This window comes from Saccostrea cucullata, unplaced genomic scaffold, assembly GCF_032062105.1.
Source record: "Saccostrea cucullata isolate Sc308-1 unplaced genomic scaffold, CSIRO_AGI_Scuc_v1 ctg2386, whole genome shotgun sequence".
Taxonomy (NCBI): Eukaryota; Metazoa; Mollusca; class Bivalvia; order Ostreida; family Ostreidae; genus Saccostrea; species Saccostrea cuccullata.
In genome coordinates this window covers 6,879-23,266 of record NW_026938765.1, presented here as the reverse complement: position 1 = coordinate 23,266, position 16,388 = coordinate 6,879, and the positions used below count along the sequence as shown (strand labels likewise).

The 16,388-nt window shown below is 34.0% G+C and overlaps 1 protein-coding gene across 1 annotated transcript in view; it reads left to right on the top strand.

Annotated features, from left to right (window-relative positions):
• The window catches only part of LOC134251221 (zinc finger CCHC domain-containing protein 8-like), a 53,350-nt gene extending 37,397 nt beyond the window's left edge, over positions 1–15,953 (top strand). The window contains exon 7 of the mRNA XM_062733607.1: positions 15,778–15,953. Coding sequence (XP_062589591.1) covers positions 15,778–15,919 — 142 coding nt within the window. The 3' untranslated portion in view covers positions 15,920–15,953. The remainder of the gene's footprint in view (positions 1–15,777) is intronic.
• The last annotated feature ends 435 nt before the right edge of the window (positions 15,954–16,388 follow it).

Below are 16,388 nucleotides of genomic sequence, written 5' to 3'. Positions count from 1 at the left end.
TCGTAATGAGTTTCTAGTTATGTAGCCCCGAACGAAGTCGGGGACGACATATTGATATTGTACGCATGTTTTTTTTATCCAGGCTGTTTCTCGGAGATGGCTGGGACAATCTTCCTGAAACTTTCCTCAAAGGACGATCACTGGTTGTAGTTGTGCAGTGAGGTCGTTCAGTTCCAATATGTCTACCGTTGCCATGGAAACCTGTAAAAAGTGACGAATTTTGTCCGCGAGTTTTCTCTCTGGCCCCTCAAACGTTCGTCATGAAACTTTTTTTATTTTAATGATTTGTATCTGTAGTTGTGCGATTCGCATTTAAAATTTTCAAATAATCGATTATTGCCATGGAAACCAGGTGAAAGTTAAAATTCTTTAATTTCGATTTTCTCAATAACTACGCAATCAATCGTTTTGATACTTTCAATGTTAATTCCTTGCAATGTGTCAAAGTGATTTCTACTTTTAAAATAATTGTAATGAGTCGCTCACAGTTGCCATAGAAACGAAACAGAAAAAAGGTTAAGATTTACACATGTGTTCTCCAAGGTCTAGGTCAAAGGGTCAAAGTTCTTCGTATCCAATAAAAGTTCTTTTCACAAGGATTACATCTTTGAAATACAAAAGTCCTAGCCCTTATCGTTCAAACGTTATGGCTAAGGTACTATGTTCAAGACGAACCCCCCCCCCCCTTTTTGAAGTGCACAGCCAGGTAGAATACACAGATATAACATATACAACTTACAAGTAACGTTTTAAAAGTTTCATTCATAAAATTCAGTTCCCCTCATGTGATATTTTGCCATCATTCATTCTCCTTCTGTTTTGTCTCTTGAATTTATAATTATTTTATTTTATCTATATATAAAAAAAAAAATAACGATTGTCAGCTGCATTTATTAGCATTTCGTGTTTTCTTGTATTTCCATTACTTGTATATTAATAATTTCATTAGATAATGCATGTATCAATTAGAAAATTGGAACGTCATTTCCATAGTTTTTATTCATTCATAAATCCTTGGATGCGCTCCTGCAGTTGTGCGAAGCCTTGATCACCACTGTAAACAAAACATTCATCTCGCCGAAAATGTTCATGATTCCGCTAAACTGAGAAAGTTTACACATGATTTATCATCTCATAGCAAACATCAGCCCTGTGCAATGCAGAAATGCTCGAATTGAAGGTGGCATGTCAGATTCGTTTTCCCGCAGAACCTCTAAAAATAAAAGTGAAAGTAGGGAAATTTCAGAGTTCTCACTGGCGTTATAATACACAAAATAATTCGGCTGATCTTCTTAATAAATTACATTTGCCAAGCTTTTTTCGTAGGAAAGATACTGCCAATTAACAAGTATGAGGCTCAGTTCAGTACATCTGCCCAATTTCTTTTATGCAAGTCTGCAAATTTAGGAACTTGTAATTTTTTCCTGCACTACTTTCTACTGATTCTAAAAATAATTAGTGGGATGTACCAAATTAAGGTCTTCCGTTTCCAACGGAAAGGACTGATACGACTCGATGGTTGTCCAAGCTTAGCTAATGGACCATTGTTTTAGTGATGATAAAAATGAAAGTCTTGTCCAGTACGGGGCGACATATGCTATTGCTTGCAATAGCAGACTTTCTAGTTATTATGTTCCCCAAACGAAGTTGGGGAACATATTGTTAAGGTCTTCCGTCTTCACGGAAGACCTTATAGCGATTCTATTGTTTCTTCTTCTTATTATTATTTTCCTGACCATCTAATTTTGTGCACGCGATTTCTCGAAGACTACTGGGTGGATTTTCACGAAATTCTCAGAAACAATTTGTTGTGATCTGAAGTTATTTTATCCGAGAGATTTTTGGGAAATTCTCTTCCGGTGCCAAGTTACAGACCTTTTCCTGAATTCAAAATGACATTTTGTCCGTGGTTAATCTCAAGAACGGTAAAAGATATTAATGTGAAACTTTCAGGGATTATATATCGTGATATTTACTATCCAGGATGCGACCTTTCGTTCGTCGTCAGTACTTCCTGTTGTTTCCAGATGAAAATTTAAAAAGTCGAATTTTCTAACTTTTTTGTTTTTCAATATTTTTGAATTATTTTAATAAGTTTAATAGAAATCCTTCTAATTAGTCTTAATATATAATTTGTTTGTAAATTAATAAATTCAAACTCTAGATATTAAGATTTGAAAATTCGAAGCGTATCCAAAATGGCGTCTGTCTCTTTCAACTCCGACATTTAGCGCGTAGGGGGTTATGAAGTCAGCTGAGCGTTTGGTTGAACGAAACTAACATAAGGATAAATAAAATATAAAAGAGAACTTTGATTGTCACGTCGTAGTTTCGTTGCAATTCTATTCTAACTGAAGTTTTAATGCGAGATCTTCTCAAATTGGTTTTATATGGTTCTCAAAGTAGAAAACGACTACATGTACAAATGAAATACTATATATACAACCTTTTGTTTTGCATCATGGAACAACAGATCTTGAATCACGATTAATATACATGTAAGCATATGTTTATCAAGAAACAATATATTCAGTGAGTAAAAAACGCGGCCACTGTTTTCCCATGCAAACTAATAGAAAAGAACAAAATAAGTAAACCATTTTTTCAAAAGATCGTTTAATAAAGTTTATGTTAACATTTGTTTTCTAATAGATCTAATTCAAGTTATTAAACATAAATGGTATCTAAATTCTTGACCGTCGTTGGGTGAGACACGTTTTTCAGTTTCAGTTTTTTAATGAATGTGTAACTAATTGGGAAATTGAAATATGTTAAAGAATCATAGCCATATTCCACTGCTTTCGTATTACTTATAAACGATATGTTTTATGTCTCGTACATTGAACGTATTAAATGACTTTTAAAACTCACAATTTAAGCTATAAGAACGTTCTTATTTTAATTTCATTGAAGCTATCACACCTTTTTAATAGAACTTTCCAAAGAAGGCGTGAAGATTTATACGTGCCGTTTGGCGCATAATTATGATTAGTGACCAGCCTTTCACAATTTCAAGACAGATATACTGTTGCAGAAATATATACAAATAAATTTAGAAGAGTGGTCCCAATATAGTAAAGGTAAGCGCGTTGGAAATACTTGCTGGTAACCCTGGTTCAATCACCCATCTGTACGAATTTTTCAAATTACTTTTTCAGCTCGATTTTACAGGTTTTTTTTTTCAGAATCGGACGGAAGACCTCTCGTTGCTCGCAACGAGATCGTTTCTAGTTTTTACTCTGTTTCTTATTATGTTCCCCAAACGGAGTTTGGGAACATATTGTTTTTACTCGGTTTCTTATTATTATGTCGCCCCGAACGAAGTCGGGGACGACATATTGATATTGTACGCATGTTTTTTTTATCCAGGCTGTTTCTCGGAGATGGCTGGGGCAATCTTCCTGAAACTTTCCTCAAAGGACGATCACTGGTTGTAGTTGTGCAGTGAGGTCGTTCAGTTCCAATATGTCTACCGTTGCCATGGAAACCTGTAAAAAGCGACGAATTTTGTCCGAGAGTGTTCTCTCTGGTCCCTTAAACGTTCGTAATGAAACTCTTTTTATTTTAATGATTAGTATCTGTAGTTGTGCGCCTTGCATTTAAAATTTTCAAATACTCGATTATTGCCATGGAAACCAGGGGAATGTTAAAATTCTTTAATTTCGATTTTCTCAATAACTACTAAAGCAATCGTTTTGAAACTTTCAATGTTAATTCCTTGCAATGTGTCAAAGTGATTTTTACTTTTAAAATAATTGTAATGAGTCGCTCACAGTTGTCATAGAAACGAAACAGAAAAAAGGTTAAGATGTACACATGTGTTCTCCAAGGTCTAGGTCAAAGGGTCAAAGTTCTTCGTGTACAATAAAAGTTCTTTTCACAAGAATTACATATTTGAAATACGAAAGCCCTAGCCCTTACCGTTCAAACGTAAGGTACTATGTTCAAGACGACCCCCCCCCCTTTTTGAAGTGCACTGCCAGTTAGAATACACATATCTAACATATACAACTTACAAGTAACGTTTTAAAAGTTTCATTCATAAAATTCAGTTCTCCTGATGTGATTTCATAGTTTGCCAACCTTCATTCTTCTTCTGTCTTGTCTCTAGATTTTATAATTATTTTATTTTATCTATATATAAAATAACGATTGTCAACTGCATTTATTAGCATTTCGCATTTTTTTTGTATATCTATAACTTGTATATTATTAATTTCATTAGATAGTGCAAGTATAAATTAGAAAATTGGTACGTTATTTCCATAGTTTTTATTCATTCATAAATCCTAGGATCCGCTCCTACAAGTGCGCTAAGCCTTGATCACTACTGTAAACAAAACATTCATCTCGCCGAAAATGTTCACGATTCCGCTAAACTGAGAAAGTTTGCACATGATTTATCATCTCATAAGAAACATCAGCCCTGTACAATGCAGAAATGCTCGAATTGAAGGTGGCATGTCAGATTCGATTTCCGGCAGAACCTCTAAAAATGAAAGTGAAATTTCAGAGTTCTAACTGGCGTTATAATACACAAAATAATTCGGCTGATCTTCTTAAAAAATTACATTTGCCAAGCTTTATTGGTAGGAAAGATACTGCCAATTAACAAGTATGAGGCTCAGTTCAGTACATCTGCCCAATTTCTTTTATGCAAGTCTGCAAATTTAGGAACTTGTAATTTTTTCCTGCACTACTTTCTTCTCCTACCGATTCTAAAAATAAAATGGGATGTACCCAATTAAGGTCTTCTGTTTCCAACGGAAAGGACTGATACGACTCGATGGTTGTCCAAGCTTAGCTAATGGGCCATTGTTTTAGTGATGATAAAAATGAAAGTCTTGTCCAGTACGGGGCGACATATGCTATTGCTTGCAATAGCAGACTTTCTAGTTATTATTATTTTTTTTCTTATTTGTTCTCCGGTACTTTTTTGTCCGCGAGTGTTCTCAGAAACTGTTCACCCAACTGACCTAAAACCTTTTTAGGGTTAATAGGTGTGTAGTGTAGGTGTGCGGAACGAAGGTCATTTTGCGCACATACGCATGCACGTGCGTGCGCGTGAAATGAGTGAATTGACTGATATACTTAATATAGCTATAACTTTTACATTTTTTGATGAAATGCTTTGAAACTCATTACATAAGGATACATTAATAGTGTTAATAGTATGACACTGTCAAATTAGCACGAACTCACGCGCATGCACGTGCGCCTTGCTCTGATTGGCTGAAAAAAAAATCTCAATATCTCTTTTGTTTTCCGACGAAATGCTTTGAAATTTTTAACATTGTCAGGAATTAGGGTAACCTACAACATGATATGGAAAAAATTTCATGAAATAACGCGCATGCACGTGCGCTGCACTCTGATTGGCTGAAACTTTAAATGGCTATATTTCCTTTGATTTTTGATGAAAAGCTTTGAAATTTAAAACATAGTCATGCATCAAGACATCCTGCAATACGATATAAAAAAATTCAAGAAATCATGCGCATGCACGTGTGCTGAAATCTGATTGGCTGAAACTTTAAATGGCTATATCTCCTTTGATTTTTGTTGAAATGCTTTGAAATTTAAAACATAGTCATGGATTAGGATATTCTACAATATGAATTAGAAAAAAATTCAAGAAATCACGTGGATGCACGTGTGCTGCAATCTGATTGGCTGAAACTTGAAATGGCTATAATTCCCTTGGTTTTCAACCAAACAGTATGGGATTTAGAACATAGAAAGATATAAGGGCCTCTAACAAGAAGGTATGGTCATCATGCACGTGCACGCACGTGCGTGCATTTGGAATGAGTGAATTTAAAAATACATTTGAATGAGTGATTTTTTAATACTTTTGGACTAACTGCTTTAATATTAAGTATATTTAAATATATAGAAAATGTAGACAAGATTATATGATCATTATGCACTGCATTCACATGGGCACGCAGCAATGTTAAAATTTGAATATAATTGGTATCCTTTTGGTAAAACGTTGTTAAAGTAAAAAATGCACAGATGTTGTCTTATTTAATTAGACTTACAGGGAATATGGCACCAAAACGGAGTTGGGGAGCGTTTCGGTGTAACGGTCCCCGTTACAATTAGCACTAGTTATTATTATTCTTTTTTCTTCTTATTTCTTCTCCGGACTTTTTTTGTCCGCGAGTGTTATGAGAAACTGTTCACCCAACTGAGCTAAAACCTTTTTAGGGTTAATAGGTGTGTAGTGTAGGTGTGCGGAACGAAGGTCATTTTGCGCGCATACGCCTGCACGTGCTTGCGCGTGAAGTGAGTGAAATGACTGATATACTTAATATAGTTATAACTTTGACATTTTTTGATGAAATGATTTAAAACTCATTATATAAAGATATTTTAATAGTGTAGATAATGTGACACTGTCAAATTAGCACGAACTCACGCGCATGCACGTGCGCTGTGCTCTGATTGGCTGAAACAAAAATCTCAATATCTTATCTGCTTTTTGACGAAATGCTTTGAAATTTAAAACATAGGCATACTTTAGGATGCCCTATAATACGATATATAAACATTGTCATGAAATCACGCGCATGCACGTGAGCTGCAATCTGATTGGCTTAAACTTTAAATGGCTATAACTCCCTTGTTTTTCAACCAAACAGCATGGGATTTAGATTATAGACAGACATAATGGACTCCTAGAAGAAGATATTGTCATCTTGAACATGCTTGCACGTGCATGAACGTGCACTTCGCTCTGATTGGCTGAAACAAAATTCTCAATATCTTTTTTTGTTTTTTGACGAAATGCTTTGAAATTTAAAACTTAGGCATGCTTTAGGATATCCTACAATATTATGTATAATAATTTTCATAAAAGCACGCGCATGCACGTGCGCTGCAATCTCATTGGCTTAAACTTTTAATGGCTATAACTCCCTTGGTTTTCAAACAAACAGGACGGGATTCAAAACATAGATAGACATAATGGACTCCTACAAAAGGGTATGGTCATCATGCACATGCATACACGTGCGTGCACGTGAAATGAGTAAAATTACAAACACACTAGATTAAACATATTTTTGCATTAAATGCTGTTATATTCAGTATATTTATAAATGAATAATGTAGACAAGATGATATGGTCATTATGCAGATGCATTCAAATGCGCATGCGTGCAATGCTGAAATTGAATACTTTTGGGAAAACTTTGTTAAAGTCTAAAATGTATCGCGTTTGTCTTATTTAATGTAACTTGCAGAGAATATGGAACAAAATGGAGTTGGGAAGCGTTTGGGGAACATCTGTAACGGTTCCCGTTACAATTAGCCCTAGTTATTCTTTTTTTTCTTCTTTGTTCTCCGGTACTTTTTTTGTCCGCGAGTGTTCTCAGAAACTGTTCACCCAACTGAGTTAAAACCTTTTTAGGGTTAATAGGTGTGTAGTGTAGGTGTGCGGAATGAAGGTCATTTTGCGCGCATACGCATGCACGTGAGTGCGCGTGCAATGAGTGAAATGACTGATATACTTTATATAGACGTAACTTTTACATTTTTTGATGAAATACTATGAAACTCATTATATAAGGATATATTAGTAGTGTAGATAATATGACATGGTCAAATTAGCACGAACTCACGCGCATGCACGTGCGCTGTGCTCTGATTGGCTGAAACAAAAATCTCAATGTCTTTCTTGTTTTTTGCCGAAATGCTTTGAAATCTTAAACATAGTCATGCAGTAGGATATACTACAGTATGATATATAACAATTTTCACGAAAGCACGCGCATGCATGTGCACTGCCATCTGATTGGCTAAAACTTTAAATGGCTATAACTTCCTTGATTTTCAACCAAACATGATGGGATTCAGAGCATAGATAGACATTATAGACTCTTACAAAAAGGTCTGGTCATCATGCACACACATGCACATGAGCTTTGCTCTGATTAGCTGAAACAAAAATCTCAATATCTTTTTTGCTTTTTGTCGAAATGCTTTGAAATTTTAAACATAGTCATGCATTAGGATATACAACAGAATGATATATAAAAATTTTCACGAAAACACGCGCATGCATGTGCGCTGCCATCTGATTGGCTAAAACTTTAAATGGCTATAACTTGCTTGATTTTCAACCAAACATGATGGGATTCAGAGCATAGATAGACATTATAAACTCCTACAAAAAGGTCTGGTCATCATGCATATGGATGCATGTACACTTCGCTCTGATTGGTTGAAACAGAAATCTCAATATCTTTTTTGCTTTTTAACGAAATGCTTTGATATTTAAAACATAGTCATGCATTAGGATATCTTATAATTTTATAAATAATAATTTTCATGAAATCACGCGCATACATGTGCGCTGTAATCTGATTGGCTTAAACTTTAAATTGTCATAACTCCCTTGGTAATCAACCAAACAGGATGGAATATAGAACGGAGATAGACATAAGGGACTGCTACAAAAATGTGAGGTCATCATGCACATGCATGCACGTGCATAGAGTTCGTCTTATTTAATGAAGCTTACAGGGACTAAGGCACCAAAAAGGGAGTTGGGGAGCATTTGGGGAACATCTGTAACGGTTCCCGTTACAATTAGCCCTAGTATTTAATATGTTTTACGGTGTAACTGTTGGGATGAGGGCAGTTGTACTATCAAAAACCTATACACAGCTTAAGCTTGTAATCTTGATCCGCCTCTTCAAACGTCAAACCATAAGAGATGCAGTATAGACTGTGACATCACATGACGTTGGAATTTACAGAGATTTAAATAAAACAGAGCAGCGTAAGAAACTTGTATATGGGTTATACAGTCCACTAATTGTTTTCCCACAGACGACAATGTTAACGTTTCTTCTCATAGCAATGTCCCTAATTTTCGTTCAGCAGTGAGTGACCCCCTCAAATCAAAGCACATCAAGTTGTTTTTCCTTGGTTAAAATCTCGAGATGGCATGTCAGATTCATTTGCCGGCAAAATGCGTCTGTCTGCGGGAACCTCTAAAAAAATGTAAGTGAAAGTAGGGGAATTTCAGACTTCTCAATGGCATTATTATAATACACAAAATAATTTGGCTGATCTTCTTGATAAATGACATTTGCCAAGCTTTTTTGGTAGGAAAGATACTCCTTATCAACAAGTGTTAAGCTCAGTTTAGTACATTTGCACAATTTTTTTATGCAAGTCTGCAAATTAGAAACTTGTAATTTTTTCTGCACTACTTTCTTGTAATTTTTTCTGCACTACTTTCTTCTCCTACCGATTCTAAAAATAATTAGTTGGATATACCTTCTATATAACACACAGCTGTTTTAAGTAAAGAAGCCTATATCAGTTGACCATTAAGGCCATGCAGTGCTCTTGTTTATAATTACATCTTTTCTGGTTAAATCCTGAAAAAAATTATGGTTTAAAAGAAATTTGTCTGTATGGTGCTTTTCCAATGTTTTAAGGTCACCTGAGCTGAAAGCTCAAGTGAGCTTTTCTGATCACGTTTTGTCTGTAGTCTGTATGTCCATCCATCCATCCATCTGTCTGTCTGTAAACTTCTCACATTTTCAACCTCTTCTTAAGAAACACTGGGCAAATTTTAACCAAACTTGCCACAAAGCATCATTGGGTGAAAGGAATTCAAGTTTGAAGGGCCATGACCCAATTTAAGGGGAGATAATTTAGAAATAATGAAAATTTAGTGGCATATTTTAAAAATCTTCTCGAGAACCACTGTGCGGGGAAAGTTGAAACTTATGTGGGAACATCCTCATGTAGTGTAGACTCAAATTTGTTCAAATCATGATCCCCGGGAGTAGGGCAGGCACACAAGGGATGATCAGAGTTTTACATAGAAATATATAGGAATATTTCTTAAAAGTCTTTTTCTCAGGAACAGCAAAGCCATGATTGGTCATATTTATTTGGAAGCATTCTCAGGTGGTGTAGATTTAGATTTGTTCAAATCATGACTTGACGGGGTTGGGTGGGGCCAAAAGGGACAATCAAAGTTTTACATAGAAATATATAGGGAAATTCTTTAAAAATCTTCTTCTCAATAATAGCAAGGCCTTGATTTATCATATTTATACACAGGCAACTTAGCCACATATGATCCACATATGAGTATCATATGATTCTCATATGTTTGGTTTCATATGAGAATCATAAAAAAAGGGCATCATATGTGAATCATATGAAGCAAATCATATGATTTACATATGATCCACATATGTGAATCATGTGAAAATAACTTCATATGATTTGCATATGAATGGTTTATGTGTTTGTCAAGCCATTTACATATGACAATCATATGAAAAGGGTATTATATGTAAATCATATGAAACATTTATGTGTGTTCTCTTTCAATATTTTTCACATCCTTGTACACATTTAAAAGTCAGATATTTCTGCTTTAGATGAAAATTCATTACATTACAATGATCTATCTTCATTGGTTAAATATTTAAAAATATCTTATATTAATGCTTACACAACTTTTTTGATAAAATTATTTTCATCAAGAGAAATAACTTATTTTTCACAGTGTACAATCTAAACAAGACAATATACAAACAAGTCAGTAGCATTTGTCGATACATGTATTTAACATATTCTAAAATGATTACAAATTATAAGATTTCAGCAAAATGATTAAGTAGTTAAACATGTGTACATGTACAAATGAATAACATGATTAGGTCATGTACTTGTACAAAAATACCATATGACATGATAGTGTCCACAGCAAAATTGAAACATCAGCAATAACATTTGTCAAGTATTTTCTATTGTAAATTTATGAAAAATTAAGTTATTTGATATTCCAGCATACAAATAAGAATGGGAAATCTTTACAGGTCAAATTCAGACAAGATTGTGTACATTCTCCCCATTTCATAATTATTCCATATATTTCCTTGTTCTTTTTTCTTCTGTATCTTTCAATATTTTCAGTTGTCCTCCCTCTGATCTGACCATTTTGAAAATCTCTTTGAACTGTACCAAAAATGCAAATCCACCAGTTCTCCCCTTCCTGAACAATATCTTTGTGGCACAGAATGGTCTCTACAGAAATTTCAAAAATAGAAATACAGTAAAACTCGTTTAGTACGAACACGGATATAGCGAATTCACGGATATAGCGAAGTTTTTCTGGGTCCCCGGCAAAATTCTTTACAAATCTTTGTAAAATTTTACGGTTATAACGAATTTACGGATGTAGCGGACTGATTTTGAGGCTCGTTGGGTTAAATGTAATGAAATTTACATCTTTTATAATGAACTTTTAAAGGTTATAAAAAGTTTGATAAATTGAACAGACTTTATTTCCGTTTAGAATTTGTATTTAAAATTCAATTCATAATAAAACCTTAGTTATCGAAGATATGTTTTATAATATTTGCTTCCCTAACATATTTGGTAGTAATACCTGAAGGAAAACATGCATATTGCGAATTGGCTATAATGGTTATACGAATTCGTTATACGGATATAACGAATTACGGATAGAGTGAATTAAATTCACAGGTTCCCAGGACTTTGCTATAACCGAGTTTTACTGTAAAATGATTCTTAAATTACAAAATCAATTCTACAAGTTATATTCAAGTAATTTATCATCAGCAAACAAATGTATTCCCAATTCACTGACACAGATATGATACGAGATAAAACTAATATGTTATACTAGGTGTTTTGTGGAATCCTATGATGTAATTTAATGCAAGACAATTATACTGTTGGAAGATATGCTTCATGATAAAATCATAAAAAGCAATTTTTTTTATTTTGACAATTGAATTTGGAATGTTCAAATAGTATATATTAATTCAAATTGCCAAAAATTTAGAAGATTCTGACACAAATAGGCAGAAAAAACAGTCTTTGTGATTCCAGGATATCCCAGACTTTGTTGGGAAGAATATAACAAGGTCTATTAAACAGTGTGTAGTTACCTTAACTTTGAAGCAAGCCTTGGATCTTATGAGAGGCTGACTGTTTATTGAACCTGTAAAACAAATATTCACACAGTAGATATTTTCTAAGCATAACTAAAACTTAAACTACAAAAAGAGAGAGTACAAGTTTGTATGTTTTCAATTGTCTTAAATATCTTACAATTTACCTGAAACTAGGTTCTCTAGTGTTGGAAAAAAATTATAAATGTCAGTCAATGAATACATAGATGTATTAATATTCAATGGATTAGCTATCTGATGTCCTTTCAACACATAGTCGCACATGCACATGTACCTTGAAAGTTGCCACTGTTATTATTAATTTTTTGCTGAAATTCAAAAATTCAATTTACCCCCTGAAGTTATTGTATAGTTTCATAGCTTTTAAAGCAAGAAAACTCTATTCATACCTTCCATATTTTAAAAGTGCATTTGTTTTATAATGTAGAATAAACTTCTATATTATTGAGTTGAATTTATTTTTGATGAAGCCGTGCAAACAATGTAGAATTATAAAGGAACAAAAAGAAATTATAAGGAAATATTTTGTCATAAAGAAGTCATTACAGATGTACACTTTGATTTTTTATTGCAATATTTTTACCTTTAATATTGTGATAATGCAATTGTCTGTCAGAATCAGCTTTAGGAACAATCGCCAGTCTTATCAGCTTTGGGCTTCTTGGACTTCATAAAAAAGCACACTGTGACACTGAACTCAAGTTGTTGAATGCATCTATAGGCCATAAAAACAAACATTTGTCATTAAGTTGATGAAAGAATCGACTTGATAACGATCTCACCATACAAAACGCCAATTGCCATACAGGATTTCTACTTTCACTTTCAAATCAGTACGTAACAAAAGTCAAAACAAAAAGAAAACAAAGCAATGCCTTTAGCCTAACATGTAAATTGTAATGTTTACATCCATTCAGAAACAAATTTATCCAAAATTACTTACAGATCACTAACATTATGTAGGTTTGCGAAATGCATTAATTTAACAATTACAAGTGATGAGAGTATTATAGAAATAAGTTCATACGAATCTGTAACCGTAATGAAAGGATATTTAAACAATATGAATTAAAGGTCTTAATAAAAAATTGTTAGGAGATAGGCCTATCATACTTTTTCCAACACCCAGCACTTCTGCTGCAGCAGTGACGTCAAACATGACACTTTCATCGATAAAAGTCAAAACCGGTCCGGAAAAATATACGGAATTATTTTGATTTTACTCAAGTAATAAACCAAACCCAAAAGATTTGAAATAAAAAGCAAATTAATTAGGGCCCCGCAAGGATTTGCGGGTGCCCTATAGTAATCACTCTGTCTGTCCGTCTGTCTGTCTGTCTGTCTGTCTGTCCGTCTGTCACTCTTCCGTCCACAAATTTTCTGTTTTTTTCTAATAACTTTTTTTATGGTTGCCCAATCAAGTTCAAATTTGGAATGGTAGTTCAGTAGGCAAAAATACATATTTTGATGCTAAGTTTAGTTCTCTATGTCTTCTGGTTTGGAGCTGGGGTGGTGGGGTAGATTCCTTAACTATGCATAAGAATGAATGGGCAACTTTTTTTATGGTTGCCCAATCAAGTACAAATTTGGTATGGTAGTTCAGTAGGCAGAAATACATATTTTGGAGCTAAGTTTGTTTCTCTATGTCACCTGGTTTAGAGCTGGGGTGGTGGGGTAGATTCCATAACTTTATATAAGAATGCATTGGCAAAGAGAGATAACTGCTGAAGATGTTCCCATTGTAAACTGAATGCTGCTATGAGTCCCTTGGGATTAATTAGCTTTCCTCCTGAAGAAAATCCAGAGCATTATCTTTATCTGTCACATTGAGATGAATTACCACCTCTGTCTGCAAATGAAGTTTGTTTTGAAGTTAAGTCAATTTGGAATGCTATGAACACTCTGAAATGTGGATTTAAATATAAATTTTCATAATTTATTTTTGCTTAATAGTTATGATTTCATTGAATTCTAAAAACAAGAAATAGATTAAAGAAGATTTTTTGATTTACTTTTTTTTCACTTTATGTTAATTCAAGAATATTATTAATTTTTAAGGTAGTTGTATAAAAACCCCATTCTATCATTAATACTGAAAAAGTTCTTATTGTAACTTTAGAAGAAAATGATGAGAGAGGTACAATTAATCCCTTGGGATTAATTATCTAGCCTGCTGCAGAAAATTGAGTAGGCTTTTCTTTATCTGTCACTTTAAGATTAATGAAAACCGTTGTCTGCAACTGCTGTTTGTTCAAAGTTAAGGTCAAGCCTTCATGATATTTGCATTCATTGAAGGCTGGATTTTATATAACACAAGCTTCATAATTGTTTAAATATGCATTCAATGTTAAGTCGTTCTTTACTGCCTAATGTAAGTACAAGAATATTATTTTCAGATATTTGAATGTTCAGGAATTATCTTGAAATTTTAAGAATACAGTTGCTGTTGCTTATTCATCGTACATTTTTTAATCATTCCGTAGGCTGCACCCTTTTAATTTTACCCCATGGCGGGGCCCTTGCTGACTGGTCAGTTTTCTAGTTTATTCTTTATCAATTTTGTCTGGGAAATGCATTAATACAGAAAAAAAAAATTGTGAAAGGTTTTTTTTTAGGGAATGGGGAAGGAGAGGGGGGGGCAGGGTTAAACAGAGTAGAACTTTACATACTATGTATAAGTCATTGCTAACAAATTCTTTTGAATTAATGTACATTTAAATAACTATTGATATATATTATTGAAATTGCAATTTTACTTGAGTATACCAAGGGCATATTAGTGAACACTGTTTTATATGATTCTCATATGATCACTCTGTCATATGATTCTCATATGATCACTGTCAAAATATTCATATGATTTTTACCTGAGTATAACAATGGCAATTTAGTGAATATGGTTTCATATGATTCTTATGTGATCAGTTTCATATGATTCTCACATGACCACTACCAAAAAATACATATGATTCTCATATGTAGGACCTTTCGTATGAGAATCATATGTATAATTACTTCATATGGTTAGCATTATGTATGATCATATGATTCTCATATGATTTGCCACATATGATTCACATATGATTGTATATACATATGATTCTCATATGATCCACATATTATCCTCATATGAAAGGCAATGCATATGTGGATCATATGTGGCTAAATTGCCTATGTACAGAAGCATCCTCAGGTAGTGTAGATTGAAATTTGTTCAAATTATGATCCCCCAGGATAGGGTGGAGCCACAAGGAACGATCAAAGTTTTACATAGAAATATATTGGAAAAATTTTTTGAAAACATTGGATAAAACATTTTTTCCTAAACCGCTGGGTCATAAAACTCATGTGGAAACATCCTCAGGTTGTGTGGATTTACGTTTTTTCAAATCATGACCCCTGGGAGTATGGTGGGCAACAATGAGCCATCAAATTTTCCATAGGAATACTTAGGAAATTTAAAAATAAAAAAAAATTCTTAACAACAGCAGAGCCATGATTTGTCAATTTTTATTGAAGCACCCTTAGGTACTGTAGATTCAAGTTTGTTCAAATTATGACCCCCAGGGTAGGGTGGGGGCCACAATAGAAGATGAAGCTTATAGGGGAAAAAATCTATTTTTAAATAATTAAAGCCATGATATGTTTAAGAAATATGGTAACATACTCAGTGTAGATTCAAGTTCAAATCATACCTCATCCCCTTAGGGATAGGTTTATATGACTCTTAAAATACTGAACTAACCAATGTGCTCAGGTGAGCGATGTGGCCCATGGGCCTTTTGTTATTTTCCAGGACTAAGCAGAGTTGCTTTAATTGTGGTGGTGATCACAGAATTAATGAGTGTACAGAACCCAAAGACTTTAGAAGAATCAGGGAAAACAAGAACAAATTCCTGCAGCAAGCACAGATGCAGAAACAATCGTATGGATTGTAGGATTAAAAAGAATTCCTTTATTAGGGCCCTGCTCTACAAGTTCATTATTGACCAGTCTGTCCATCCATCTAACTGTGATTTCATTTGTTCACAGCTTACTATAAGTGTATTATACTAAGGATGTACAGTATTTGAAGGAAATTGATCTTTTTAGCTTCAATTTTTTTAGCTCTTCTGAGCCAAAGGCTCAAAGAGCTGCATTAATGCTATGGCCATTTGTGCGGTGTCGGTAAACTTTTTAGAATATGGGCCATAACTCAAGAACCCCTTGGCCAATCAGTACCAAATTTGTCACAGGGTATCCTTGGCCCAAGGGCTACCATTTATACTAAAATAAGGGTTGGGACTCTTAAACAAGGGGAGATACTGTAGATCACGTAATTTTTGCGACACCTTATTTTCGCGAGATAGTCATTGACCCTTTATAAGCGAGACCAAATTTTCACGAACTGTGGTCATCGCTCTATAT